This window comes from Chelonoidis abingdonii, chromosome 22 (genome assembly GCF_003597395.2).
Source record: "Chelonoidis abingdonii isolate Lonesome George chromosome 22, CheloAbing_2.0, whole genome shotgun sequence".
Taxonomy (NCBI): domain Eukaryota; kingdom Metazoa; phylum Chordata; order Testudines; family Testudinidae; genus Chelonoidis; species Chelonoidis abingdonii.
Genome location: NC_133790.1, coordinates 23002243 through 23016874, shown reverse-complemented (window position 1 = coordinate 23016874; position 14632 = coordinate 23002243). Strand labels below are relative to the sequence as shown.

Sequence of the window (14632 nt, the reverse complement as noted above, 5' to 3'; positions counted from 1 at the left end):
TAAAACCCCTAAAACCAAACATTGGGAGTGGTATGAGAGGGAAGGAAAAAGGAAGGTTCTACCCCTAAGGTCAAAAGTGCCCATGATACACACAAAAAAAACAACTTTCAAACAGAAAAGCATTCAAGTGTTTCTTCAAAGTGGGGAGGTATGACATCCATTCTAGATGTGTCTAATTGGGATTCAACATACATTACTGAAACCTGAGCACATTTAAGTCCTTGAATTTGTGATGAAATGGCCTAGGAATCTACCCAGAACACTAAGATCTTCAGACTTTGGCTCATATAGCTACTTTGAATACTCTCATCTTATGCTTCTCCTCTGATCATGGTGGAGGAGCTTGCTGTTGGTTTAGCTAATTCACCTTTTCTGATTTCTCTCCTTTTTCTTTGCTCGACTTGTTCCATTTGTATGGCCAGCACTGATGTTAGCCAGGTCTGGTTTGAAAGGGTAGATGTCTCTTACTTCTTCACCTTCCTCTTCTCTGGCTGTAAATATAGGAATGTATTGTCTATATGGAACTTGCTACACAAATGGTATTTTGTTTTATAGCTATAATAAAGCACTTATAATCTTGGTCTATTCATTTAAACACTATAAAATATATACCTTCTGTTCATAAAAATATTAATTTCAAAACCTCTTATTAGAACCTGATCCTGCAAGCCTGACACATGCTGAACTCCATATGAAATCAAATGGGAGTTCTGTATTTGGGAGCTGTAATATCCAGGCCCCAAAACCTCAGAGTTTAAAAGAGTATTAATCCCATCTCGATTCAGCAAAGATTTAAGCATGTGCATAAATGCTTTGCCGAATCAGGGCCTGAGTCCTTAGTGTACAAACGTGTATTAATCAGGGGCATGCAACGTACTTTGAAGCATAATGGACAGGGTCTTACAACACAGCCAGTGAACTACTGTGTAATAACATAATCTTGACAAAATGTACCTGTGTATTTGGGTCCTCACTGTTCTTTCTTTCTGTGACCCATAATTTCTCAGACTTTTTTTTCAGCAGACACCAGCACTTCTTTTTCTCTTAGGAAGTGGTCATCCCTTTTTTTCCATTTGAACTGTCAGGATGGATGGAAAATCTGGTTCCTTCTCCATCATTCACACACAGATCAAACCTTGCTGCTGTTCTTAGTTTGAACTTCCCAGCTTCTCTACTTTCCCTGTTCTCTGTTGCTACCTTTACTACCAAGAACAGGAGTTCTCTGAGTTTACTGCAGAGTTGATGAGTCTTTGAAACTGTACCTGCTCTGTTCACATGGCTTCTCCCTGAGGTCACATGGGCATCAGTCAGACTCCACTAAATGGCACTCCCAGAAGAGAACTGAAGAACTGTGCTGGTTAAGTACACAAAACTGTGTCAGGGCCAAATTCAGACATTGGCAAGCAGACACAACGGACTTTGACTTCAGTGGCAGCTGAATTCACTTACAGCAGGGCTAAATTTGGCCCTTGAAATTTAGTACAATGGATTAGTGATTCATTCAATGGTGGACAGAGAAGAATGGGTTTTCTCTTTTAAATTTAGTTCTAAAATAGCAGCTAGTAAGGCAGAAGGCAGTGTTTGTGACTTTTTTCTCTTGTGATCTTCTATCCCAAAATCTTTTGCACTTTCAGTCAATAAACGAACCCCAAATGCTATACTTAAAAAAAATTGTGCCATATAGGGCCTGCAATAGCATGACTTGATGTACGAGCTGGAGAGCTTGGGGCTAAGTAAACCCTTATTGAAGGATGAGCCCCACCTGAGAGAAATCTGGTGATTCCAGTATACAAGAACTATGATGTTGCAGTTGAAAGGGAATAGGAGGAGGTGCTCAGGAAGCTGTGGTAGAAACTAGAGTGAAGAAAGCTCTCTAGGCAGGATGGGCTGGGAGAAAATCTGACCAAGTAGGAAAGTGACTGCAAAGGTCCCACACAGGAAAGCCTGGGAGGAGGAAGAAACACGTTGGGTTGTGTGGACTTACGAATGGACTTTGTTCAATGGGTTTATTTACAGTTTATTTGATATTAATAAACCCAGCCCCCAAGGAGGGTTATTCTGACCAAGAAAAACCCTCAAGTGAAGTTTATTTGAATAGTCCAAGAGGAGAAACTGAGTTGGACTGCCTCTAGCATGATCCTAGACCACAAAGGGGTACATGGGAGACAGCTGGACAGGTTACAACGCCTATGTAGACACATACATTCCATGGTTCAAATTCTATTTTTGTTTACTTCAGTGTAAACCTGAAGTAATTCCACTGACTTCAATGCAATTCCTTAGGATTTACCTCCATGTTGCAGAACACAGTGTTTAGGCCAAAATATATACAGCTGATGATTTCATATTGTACAAATAGTATCAGAATGTATCATTTATAGATTCTTTAGAAAAATGTCATCAAATACACAGGTCCCAGCCCTATATATTAGACTTAAGCTCTGCAGCTATTTGCATTCAGTATGTTTTCTTTGCAACCACAGGGCCTAGAAATTTTTTTTAATTAAAACACAGGATGTAGAAAATAAAACAAAAACAAAAAAAAAGAAAAGTTTCATGATCCATGTCCACTCCAAAGATGAGAACCACTTCTTGACTTCTGTCTAGTTGTAAAAAGGGGCAAAAGACTGCATACTTCTTTTAGACTGTAAATTTATTCTATTAATGTAATCAAATATACATTAGAACCAGTACATGAACCAATACATTAGAAATAAATCAGTGAGGTCCATAAGAGTATGTTCATTTGGAAAATGTACTTTTACTGACATAGTCAGAGCAGTCTTCACATCCTAAAGTGATGAGTTAGGGCCCAGCAGAGCAGTGGCTATAGAGGCAAATGCAGAAGCTATTCTGCACTCAGAAGTGGCTCACACAGAGCTGTGGGCATTGTGAGCTCTTTTACTGGGCTAGAACCAAGGCACCAGGATTTTCTACTACTCTTCCAGAGTGCTTGAACGGACCAAAGTTCCACCTTGATTGCAAGGTTTTTTTTTCCCCTGCAGCCCAAAGGGAAACAGCTCATCATACTTTCATTTTCTACCCCACTTCCAAGCAGCTATTCAGTTTCCTGAAAATCATGTCACTCCACGTGTAATGTCTTGCTCTAAGTAACACCACTGTTACTCTTGTCACTGGGGCTTTCAAGAAAATGTTCCCACTTTCTGGCCACACCTAGCAGAGAAGAGGTTTTGAACTGCCACCCCACTCCCTTCTAGATGAGTGCTCGTGCTGACTTTCTAGCAGCCCTGCACAGCATCTAGCCAGGGGACCTGTCTCCATCCGTCACCGCCTATTGATACCTGTAGGTCCAAGAGTCATGTTCTCCTTCAGCTCTTGCTCCTCTAGAACCCTGCAGTGGTCTTCTGGAACCATCTCCTGCCTCTCAAGAAACCCACCTGACTGCTCTCCCCCATGCTGCTCCAGAACACCCCCCAGTCTCCTCCCTAGCAGCCCCTTTCACTGCCCACAGCACCTTCCGCCCCAAGCCCTGCTGCTCTAGAACCCCAGCCTGCTGCTCTAGAATCCCCTCTCTCATGCTGCCTAGAACCACCGTCCCCGCGCTCCACGATCCTCTCCAGTTCTATCCCTGGCGCTCGGCGGCTCTACACCGCGGGGGCGCTGTCCGTCTAGCTGAGTACACCGCGCAGCGCAGGTCCCTCTCAGCTGGTGCCGGGGACAGCTCGACGTCCAAAATGTCTGTCAGCCAGGAGACGCGCCAAAGGCACCACGTGACTGATGAGAGGCCTCCCATTCGCGCATGCGCGGTAAGGAGGCCTTTGACCACAGCGGAGTGCAGTCCTCAATGTCAGCCCGGAGGTAGAAGCCGTTCGGAGCAGGCGCATACTCAGTACGAGTCTAGGGGCAATGCTCACGTGGGTCCGGATGTGGTAGATTGGCCTGGATTGGAGCACATGCGCATGGTGTGCTGATGTGTCCCATGCAGGCCGCCGTCTTCCCGCCCATTTCCTGCCTGGTTATTGCCTGTTCCGGTGATTCGGGAAGCTGCTCCACCCACAGACGAGCCTGAGCGGTAGAGATGGCGGCGCTCGCAAGAGTCTCCCGGCTGCTTCTCGCCGGCGCTCCCCGGGCTCCGTTGGGGCGGCTTATGTCGGCAGTGGCTCACGGGGAGGCCGGGGCAGGTAACGGGAGAGCCGCGACCGGGCGGGTCTGGCGATGACCCGGTGACCTTGCGCTGAGCGAAGCGCCCGCAGGCCAGGGGAGACGGAAACGGGCTTGAGGGCCTAAGCCGCCGTTCGAGCCCGTTCTTTGGCCGGGGGCATTTCCCCGTGGGCGGGGGAGACGCCTCTTCCCTGCTGCGCCCCGAGTCTGTGCATCTTCCTCCCGCTGGGCTGCGGGTGTGTGTGTGTCTCTGAATGCCCCTTGTGTAAAAAAATAAATAAATAAAATCACAAGGGTATATTCCTCCCTGGTCCGAGGGCCCGCCGCCATTAGGGACTCTGCAATGATGCGCTTACATTCGTGTAAAGCCCTAATGCACCAGAAAAGTCTTCCCTGCTGCAAGAGTTTGCACTGATTGGTGTAATCGCTCTGGTGTAATTATCCTTACGCAGACAGGCCGTCCTATACGTGCACTTTAGGGGTTGTAGCATGTGTTTATAAGGTGCTGTGTACACCCGTGGGGATAGAAAAAGAGAGTCAAGGGGCTACTTCACAAGAGATCCTAACCCTTATGGAGTAACTATTTTGTGCAGTGACACTGAGAATGCAATGCACCATACAACTAAAGCCAGTTGTCCTTAGCCACATTCTGCATAGTTCTCTAAGTGCATCAATTTGCTGATGGTGAAAGTGTTTCTGGAACATGGGTAGTCCAGTTTGAAAACTATTGCATTGGAAGATGTCTGTCCAGGGTGCTTGTCTGCTGAATTAATGCAGCACAGATGTAGGAAATATTCAGGGAGTTAGTGCAGTATAAGAACCTTGGTACTGTCTCAGAAACTACTGTTCAGAAGATATTAATTACAAGTCTTCTGCCAAAATACTGACTAAACCAACTTTTTTTCACAAAACTGAAGACTTTGAAACTTCCCTTCAAAATGTTTTCAACACAATTTGTTTTGGAAATTTTTTTAATAGAATTTTGGAATATAGTATTTAATTTGTCATTTTGAATGTAATACTAGATGCTATATTATGTCCCTACTGCTTTCATATAAAAATTGAAAACAATTTTGAAAAATTGTTCAAACCTCAATTTATCCAAAACCAAAATATTTTCAGAATTTAGAGAGATTATGAAAACTTGTTTTCATTCTAATTCAAAACAGACTTAGAAATGCATGACCACATGGAAATTCTCATTGTTTGACTAGCTGTACTGTTGACCATCTTCACAGTATTTTATTTCCTTCATTAGCTCGGACATGGAAGATCTTGTCTTTTGTGGTTGCTCTTCCTGGCGTTGGTGTATGCATGCTGAACTGCTACTTAAAGATGCAGCATGAACATGAAAGAGAAGAGTTTGTTCCTTATGCTCACCTCCGCATCAGGACCAAGGTATATGCAACAGTGCTTTTAAAGATGTGCTTATCTTCTCCAATCACTGAATTATTTATTCCAAGATACTACTACACTACTGTGTGTGTGTGTTTTTGTTTTTTGCAGTAGGTATAAGTGATAGGAAATAGAATTGACTGATGGGAAAAATATCTGCATTTGTTTTTGTTATGAATCAAGAACTCACTTCTGTTGAGACGGGGAGAGCTTTTAGGCTGTCAGCTGTGGTATTTATATGTAGATGTTGAGTTCTCCTTCCATCTTAAATTTTCTTACTCAGGCATGTATAAGAAACATCAAGGTTTTGGCCATAAATAGTTTTCCCCTTTAACTTACATTCACGCAGATCAAAGGGCAGCATTGTCATGACTGAGAGGGTAGAAGGGACTTAAGCATGGGTTCTCAGCCAAGGGGACACACACAGGTGTCAGGTTGAGATCACCCTGTCTTTCCCAAATTGCTAAATGGGAGGGGAGGACTTGCTATGGAAACTATTAAGAATCCCTGAAGTAATCTCAAATAAGCGGCATCCCTAGCAGAAGCTATTGATAAAAGAACCCTAATGGGATGGAAGTAGTGGCAGGCTGTTTATGGTTCTTGAATTTACTGCTACTTATTTTTTAAGTAGAATGAATTTATAATAAGCTGCCCCTAATATTTAGTTCAAAGTACCGTGGCTTAGTTTGTCTTGGGATACTTGTAAATTCATTTCTACACTTAAGTGTGTTGTTTTACCACAGTTGCTTGTACACATTGCAAGAGGTGCAGTGCTGACTAGATTATCACATCTTTAGAATTGCAGATTTAGCCAAGCATTCAAGAAAGTTCTGCTGTTACCACAAGCAGTGAGTGTAAACTCAGCTTCAACTTGCTTACTCCAGGCTTCCAAATTCAGTAATATGTACAGACTCAAACATTGTTTGTTTATAGAAGCTGACTTCTTGTGCCTTAGCAGATTTGTCAAGTAGTTACCAAGCAATCTTATCAATTACTTCTTTCAACAGCCCTTCCCATGGGGAGATGGGAACAAAACTTTGTTTCACAACCCTCATACTAATCCTCTCCCGACTGGCTATGAAGAGGATCATTAAACACTTGGACCACAGCAGCAATTTGGACCATTACTCTTTGGACCAGAACATTGTATGGGACCCTCAATCTAAACAATATTCTCCATTCCTTGTACTGTCAAGTTATAAATGGTGTTCTGACCTTTAGCCCTGTACTTGAAGTGAAAGTCACTTAACGTAAATAAATCCTAACCTACCATTTGTGTGTGGACCTTTGTAAAGAACTGGAAATCCTCGATCTAGTCTTTTCCCATTACTGTTTACAGAGAATTTATGGCTAACAAACTCTTGCGGGGCTGGAAAGGGTGTTTGTAGGCAATAGTGTGGTGAGGGGGATTTAATTTCTGCTTATCTCCTTTAAGCAGCCATGAGAGATAGGAGTGGTTATTGCTTTATGGCCTATAACAGACTAGTGGTAAGAATACTTTCTAGAAAACCAAACTCTTATGCGAGCAGCAGAATTGGATGTAAACCGTAATTGGATTTTCTCCCTAAGCCATTAATCATAAGAGCTATACTCTAGTAGACATCATTGTCTTACCTAGCTGGAATGCTCCTATATTGTGACAGAGCAAAGTTCTACTCTTGTAGCATCTTGAAGGAGTTGCACTGTTCCACACCCCTGACAGTACTTATTGTGCCTTGTTCTCCCTGTGCAATTTTGCCAAATGGCTTTATAATCTAATATGGCTTCATACATATGTTACTGCATAAATTAGGGCTTAATATGTGCAATTAGGAGTGAAGTGCTGTGCAAATTTATGAAAACTAAGCTGTCCATCATGGACAACAAAGCAACACAGCTGTGCAAGAAGCTTCCTTTTATTTTAACCAGTCTGTTTTGAAGCAGAAGCATTTTTGTATTCTACCATAAATACAAAGTGTTACCCTACAGCAATTAAGAAGCTAGAATTTCTTTTTGAATAGGGGTGAGCTCTTTAGTTATGACTTCATAGTACTAATTAACAAATCTATACTGTAACAGACAATTCAGTTTTGCCAAAGCTGAATCGTTCTTGGCCCTGCATTTTCCATGAATAGGTCATACCCATTCATTGTTGCAAACTTTAAAATAAAACAAGCTTAATTCACAAATAAATGGTGGTACTACAGAGATGCTGCAATGGAGCAGCAGCTTGTTTTCTACTACATTTCTGTACTTAGTCAATTTAGCAGAGTTTTATTGCACTACTGCTCCTTTAGAACATTAAAAGCTAGAGCAGCTCAGGAGTATTCTAGCTGCAGAATTTGAAAGACAACTGTCTGACTACATATAGAACATAATATAGGCCAGAAACCCCTAAATTCTGCAGGGACTGAAGACTTTGTCCTCATTATATGAGTAAACTAACCATTATAAAAATTACTTATAGAAGTAAGCATATATTCCCCCAAATCAGTAAAGGGAAAAGGTAATTTATACTGTTCAGGAATCAGTACTACCCTTCTCTAATGAGCTTCTATCCTTCTATTCCTATCCTCCACCTAGAAGAAGAATTGCAAATGATTAGTCAATACAAGAAAAATTCTACAGTGAACAAGACACTTTTTCCCCCTCATTTCACAATATTTATTTCATCCCCATTATTACAGCATCTTAACAGAATACAGGTGGTTGCTAAAGCAAGCTTCCCCCTATGTTACAGCTCAGTGTAAGGCACTTTTGGGCTTACTTGAATTACCTGATGAAACTTTTTCCAGAGTTGGGATAGTAAGACACTAACACTAGCATGACTGCCTCTTTCCTCTTACCCAAAACACTTCACTGAGGTGAAGTGCAAGCTGCAGCCAGGGACTAGAGTGCACATTATCCTTAAAGAATGTGCAAAGTTATACACCTAGACAGAACATGAATTCAGCTACAAAGCGGTAAAGCAGTGCTCTAGGGGGGCTGCGGCTGCACATGCCGGTGGATCAAAGCAAGTTCAATATAGGTGTTTTCACCTATAATGCGGTAAGATTTTTTGGCTCCTGAGAACAGTGTTATATCAAGGTAGAGGCGTATCTCAAACAGCATTCCCCATGGATATTAATTCGGCCTCAAATGATGCCATCCTACCATCTCCCTTTCTCTGCATGGAATGCTCCAAAGAAAACTGGCTTTATAGCTTGTTTCATATATAAATGCCTGATATTTATTGGTGACTTTTACCATACTGTTTTTTTTTTTTCATGTTAGCTCTGTCTGGGTGTATGAGGCTGAAATATAAGCTAGTGCTATTTCTAATAATAGTTGAACAGGATGCTAGCCTGTTACAGGATCAAAATGATTCCATTTAAGTTTTTGCTGTAGGAAGTTGAATGCCCTCAACGGCTAGCAGAATCAGACCCATCCTGAAGACAATGGGAACAACTGGCTCCCATGTGCTATTCTTAATTTTCTGGGGTGTTATGTATGGCCATATAGCTCCTTAAGGTATTCTAAATGTTATGTATTTAGAAGTTTCATTAGCCTAATGATCATAATATTACAGGAGTTCACTATGATCAGAGCATCACTAGGGGCAATTAAGGTAAATCAGGGACCTTGTTTGAGAACTACAACATTAACTGTATTTTCTGGAGGTTTTTTAATGGTAGTATGTACTTACAGCAATTAAATAGCTGAAATATTAATTCCATCTTACTGAAGTTATGGAAATTTCTTTAATGAGTTTTTTTAAATTATGAGGACTAGTAAACAAACTCAGTTTCTGCAAACTCTAGTGACCTACAACAGTAGGCACACTGTAGCCTCCAGAAAGTCCAAGAGATAAGTGTGCTTTCAGTGGTTGGTCAAAAGTCTCATGTATCATCCTCTGTGCCAGAGTACTGTAGCTGCAGTTCTCTGGTCTGTAATAAAGAAGCTCCAATTCTTACAAGAAGTCTCATTAAGAAATGTTTTTCCCCTCATATTTAGAGCCTAGGAACAGAGCTCCTGTCCTCTTAACTCATTTCCAAAGGACTGAAACCCTCTTATAGTCCAAAAGAATGGCAACAGTTTAACACATCCTGTGGAGAGGAGAAGCAACATCAATAGAGGAGACTCCTTTTCTCACTCCTTCAGCTGCTCCCTGTGCTCATGTTGGATGAATGGTGAGGAAACTCCCTCATCTCTTTCATAAGGCTGTGGGGGCAGAGGGATTTTCTCCTTTTGCAAACCTTAGGTTCAGAGAAGGGGAAAATTAATTGCTGTTCTGAGGCACCCACACCTCTTGCTTTCTCCAGTTACGTTAAGGTCTGCAGAAAAAAAGATCCATTCTTGAAGATCTCCAGAGGGATTTAGGGAGGAAGGGCTAAGGGCAGGAGCAGGAAGCTTTGTTTTTCATAGACTTCAGGTTGACTTGAGTTAAAAAAAACCACTATCAGGAGCCTCCTTATGGAAAAGTCTTTTTCAGTTAGAAGGCTAGAGGGCAAGGTGCATTGCTGTAAGGAAGAGGGCTAAACAAAAGTCTCTAAAGAAGTTTGGAAAACAAGCTTAGTTCTTGACTAATCTTTTACATGCTACACTAAGATCACCATTCAACAGTTCCTGATATTACTAAATCAAAATTTCAATAACTCTTTAAATCAGATTTCAACCAGCTAAGTTTTGGTTTGGGACATTAGTTTTCATGCAGAGATATATTATAAAGTTGAATTTCTCCCTATCCTTTCAGATTTCTTATTACAAAGCAGGAAGGCAAATTTCCAACAGACAGCTGGGTACTGTTTTAGAGTGTCATAAGGCAGGAACCTCTTGTCTAATTCAAGTATCTAACTTAAGCTGACATTAACGTCATGATTTTGAGGCTAATCTGTGGAGTGTTTTTGGACACATACGGGGTGCCTGTTGGAGGAGGACAACTGAAGTGTAATTGAATTGCTGTTGAAGCTTTATTGATGGGGCAACAGCCCTTCAGTAGCACAGAGTTAAATTCAAGATTGCGTCAGTGCCTTTCAACTCTGCATAGAGTGCCTGAGGCTGTTGAAAGTACCTTCTGAAAGCAGTTGCTCCTGTTCACTTCTGGGACAGGCTGTCCCCTTTCCATCTTAAAGTGCACAGGCAGATTTAACTGGAAGTTGTCTCATTTAGTCAAGCATAACTTTACTTAACAGATGTGTATTCTATATTAAAATAACACTTTGTGTGTTCAAACAAAAATAATTGCAACTCTGGCAGTGGTACTTTATGACACCACTAAAGTTGCACAATATGAAGCAAAGCTGTAGCATATCAGTTTTCAGGAAAACTGAAACCAACTCTATCCCAATAAAAATCCAGCAGCACACTCCCGTAAGTAAATTAACCCCTTTCACATTAATTTTAGCATTTAAAATTGTCTTATATACATAAAAAAGCAACTGATTATAAACCAGCTAATATCTAAACCCATTTCAATAAATATTCCCCTGTTCAGAGTACATTCACTGATGATCATAGATTGATAAAAAAGGCTTTTCACACACCGCATGATGCTAGACTACCAACATTCATTTAAGATGAAACAGTAATTGCCACACAACCTAGCTGAAAGAAACGACAGAAAAGACTTCTTGCTTCTTAAAAAGCCAGGCAGAAATAACAGCTAATCCAAGGCAATCTTCTAGTCTTTGTGAGGTTTTTTTTCCAAGTCCAAAAGTTCATTGTAATGGCACAATATGCCCAAACAAGGTCAGGAGGAGTTTTCAGCTTTTCCTTTACTGGGACCCATGAATTCCAGCCCTTCAATGGGTATGTCTTTCTCCTTAATAGCTTTCTAGGAGGGAAGAGGGGAGAAAAAAAAAGGCAAATTTGTTTTAATAATGTTTTGTGGTTCTACATGAAGACATGTTCCCTGCCTGACATAATTTAAGGCCAATCAAGGTTGCTATTAAGGTTTCCATCAAAACATACCATCAGACATGCTCAAAGAGATATTGCAAACATAGTATGAATTGTAGCCCAAACTGCATCAGATAAATTTATTCAAGCCCTAGACCAAACACTTCTCATCCATATATTGGAGGAATTACGCCTGGTGCGGTGAGTGAAAGAGAAGCTAATGGGACCTAAAGATGAGGTTGCCTTGGTGCTTCTGCTCTGAGCAGAAGCACCAAGGCAACAGATCAAGTTTTCATGGAGTAATGCATCTTGAAAGAAAATTGACAGGATGACTGTTACAAAAGCACTAACTGCCTGTTCTTCCAACTGGAACATTAATAATAAAGCTTCATATAGGATGGACATGGTAAAGCTTCATGTAGGAGGGACATGGAGAAAAGAACTATTACATGTTAAAAATGTGTATATATGAAGAAAAACATAAGTAAAGGTGACTGCAATTAAACTTTATAGGAGAGATTAAAGAACATACATAGTTTTATATCATAGAAATCTATGACTGGAAGGAACTTTGAGATGTCATGAAGTCCAGAGCCTTGCGCTGCACCAGGACCAAGTAAACCTACAACATCCCTAACAAGTGTTTGTCTGACCTGTTCTTAAAAAAATCTTCAGTAATGTGGATTCCATAATCGCCCTTTGAAGCCTATTCCACAGTTTAACTGCCCTGACAGAAAGTCCTCTCTCAAGACAACACATGTACAGTTTTTTTAACCTTTCCTCATAGGTCAGATTTTCTAAGTATTTTATCATTTTTGTTACACTCCTCCCGATGAAGCCATATTGGCCTCTTACTATTCTTATCTTTCCTTCACATGGGGATAGTCTGTCTCCTGGAGAAACTGCCAGCACTCTTGAACTATTCCCTCCACCACACACACTTTAGATTTTCTCCCCATGGGACCTTACCTACCAGTTCTTTAACAAACTCAAAGTCTGCTTTTTTAAAGTCCTTTTTCCTTATTCTGCTGCTCTCCTTCCTTGCCTTAGAATCATGAAATCTATCATTTCATGATCGCTTTCACTACCAATTCCTCCCCATTAAATCAGAATCAAATCTAAAATGGCTGTCGTCCTGCTTACTTCCTCTACATTCTGGAAAAAAAAAGTTGTCCCAATACTTTCCAGTAACTAACTGGAAGTTTTGTATTTTGCCGTATTACTTTTACAACAGATGTCCACATAGTTCAAGTCCCATGATACTACTAGGTCTTTTGGATATGGAGATGTCTGCTTCATTTAAAAATGTCTTATCCACCTTCTCTTCCTGATTTGGAGCTCTATAGTAGACCTCTACCATGTCTCCTCCCTTATTTATTTTTATACCTTTTTTCTTTACCCAGAGATTCTCAAGTGATCTGACTCCCATTTTCTTTTAGACCTCAGAACGTGTGTGTAATACATCTACTGTAAGTCGATGAAAGTATGAAAAGCATTTCTTAACTAGAAGAGCAGCAAGAAAGTAGCCAGTCAGCAATTTTAGCTACTCAAGTGCTATACCTATTGGTGAAACACACACAATCAATTTTAGAATAGAAGAAGAGTATCTTTCTTTCAACTTTGTTCAAGATCATTTGTTTCAGAACACCATGAATGCAACAAGGTGACAGATAGCCTTTCCTTTCCTAATACACGGTCAAAGGCTAACAGATGTAAAAGCAAAGGCAAGGGACACAAATTAAATGAGTTTAGAGAAGAAAATAAAGGAATGAATCCAATTAAGGTACACACCTTAAGAAAAAAAGACAACTTTAAATAAAAAAGAGCATAAGATCATGCTAACCAGGAGAGTAAAAGAACATAAGATACTTGTCCACATGCATCTGAAGAATGAATCACAGTTAGGATGAAAAATAGAAATATTAAATATAAAGCAACCAATAAAGTGTTTAACCATAAGGAAGAAAAGAATGCATATTATGAGCAAATGTAAGAGGAGAGGAAAACAAAAACAACTGGAATCAATGTTTGGTAATAGTAAATGTCTCAAAAAAACAAGGCCAAAAGAGGACATCCAAAGATTTTAAATGAACAGAAGGAAGTACCACAAGTTGTGATTTTTGATTATTTGGAATACAGATGGAATAATTTGCAACTGAACAAAAAAGCCAAATATTGTCAAACTTTTTAAACAAAGGAGACCCAGAAATATATCAACCAATTAGACTTCAACTTCAAGAATGAAGAAGATCTAGGGGGCAACAAATTAGGTGTGAAGCCAAATCAGGGGGCAACAAAATTAGGCCCTGATCATGTGGTCAGACCTCTATGCCTGCATGGAGCCCCAATGAAGTTAATGAGCCTCATAGCACAGGGATTCACCCACTTGCAGCAGCGTGTAGGATCTGGGTCCTGTACATGAGCCAATAGTGAGATGAGCAGTGTAAGAAAAAAAATAATGCTTCTTTGGACAGCCCTTGTAAGTCCATTGTTTTATGAAATTTCAGCCATTCAAAATCCCCCACAATCCTAGACATACCTAACACACAAAATAACCTACTATACTGAGTTACATAAGGCACACAAACTGTAGCAGCTTTTTAACATCACTGCACTTCCAGTGAAGAAATCCTCATTATATTGGGCTTTCTATGAAGAACAACGCAGTGAAACTAGGATGTTTCCTCTTCTTGCTAATGAAAAACAGAACTCTGGAGAATATACAGAGAAAGACAAGTAAATGATGCAGAGACTACTGAATATGGCATACTAAGGGACCTCTAAAAAGGGCTCCAGAGGTGATCACGGCAATTACAGGCCGGTAAGCCTGACTTCAGTACCGGGCAAACTGGTTGAAACTATAGTAAAGAACAAAATTGTTAGAAACATAGATGAACATAATTTGTTGGGGAACAGTCAACACGGTTTTTGTAAAGGGAAATCATGCCTCACTAATCTACTAGAATTCTTTGTAGGGGCGAACAAGCATGTGTATAAGGGGGAATCCAGTGGATATAGTGTATTTAGATTTTCAGAAAGCCTTTGCTTAATAGCTTTTGGTAAGGGACCTTGTCAAAGTAAGCAGTCATCAGATAAGAGGGGAGGTCCTCTCATGGATTGGTAAGTGGTTAAAAGATAGGAAACAAAGCATAGGAATAAATTGTCAATTTTCAGAATGGAGAGAGGTAAATAGTGGTGTCCCCCAAGGATCTGTACTAGGCCCAGTCCTATTCAACATATTCATAAATAATCTGGAAAA

The 14632-nt window shown here is 40.6% G+C and overlaps 2 protein-coding genes across 2 annotated transcripts in view; one reads left to right on the top strand and one right to left on the bottom strand.

Annotated features, from left to right (window-relative positions):
• Positions 1–3977: 3977 nt before the first annotated feature.
• Positions 3978–6789, top strand: COX6A1 (cytochrome c oxidase subunit 6A1). The gene is made up of 3 exons (XM_032787660.2): positions 3978–4142; positions 5381–5520; positions 6525–6789. Exons 1-3 carry the CDS (start codon positions 4040–4042, stop codon positions 6609–6611), a joined length of 330 nt encoding a protein of 109 aa, XP_032643551.1. The 5' UTR covers positions 3978–4039; the 3' UTR covers positions 6612–6789.
• Positions 6790–8136: 1347 nt separating this feature from the next.
• Positions 8137–14632, bottom strand: part of TRIAP1 (TP53 regulated inhibitor of apoptosis 1) — a 16112-nt gene continuing 9616 nt past the window's right edge. Inside the window, exon 2 of the mRNA XM_032787661.2 lies at positions 8137–11308. Within this exon, the coding sequence (XP_032643552.1) occupies positions 11225–11308 (84 nt within the window). The 3' untranslated portion in view covers positions 8137–11224. The remainder of the gene's footprint in view (positions 11309–14632) is intronic.

What these genes read in the sequence shown, in the direction of transcription:
- COX6A1 (XM_032787660.2), top strand. Translation starts at nt 4,040, where the DNA reads ATGGCGGCGCTCGCAAGAGTCTCCCGGCTGCTTCTCGCCGGCGCTCCC. An exon ending in TCACGGGGAGGCCGGGGCAG is followed by an intron (nt 4,143 to 5,380) that starts GTAACGGGAGAG and finishes TTCCTTCATTAG; the next exon opens with CTCGGACATGGAAGATCTTG. An exon ending in ACCTCCGCATCAGGACCAAG is followed by an intron (nt 5,521 to 6,524) that starts GTATATGCAACA and finishes TTCTTTCAACAG; the next exon opens with CCCTTCCCATGGGGAGATGG.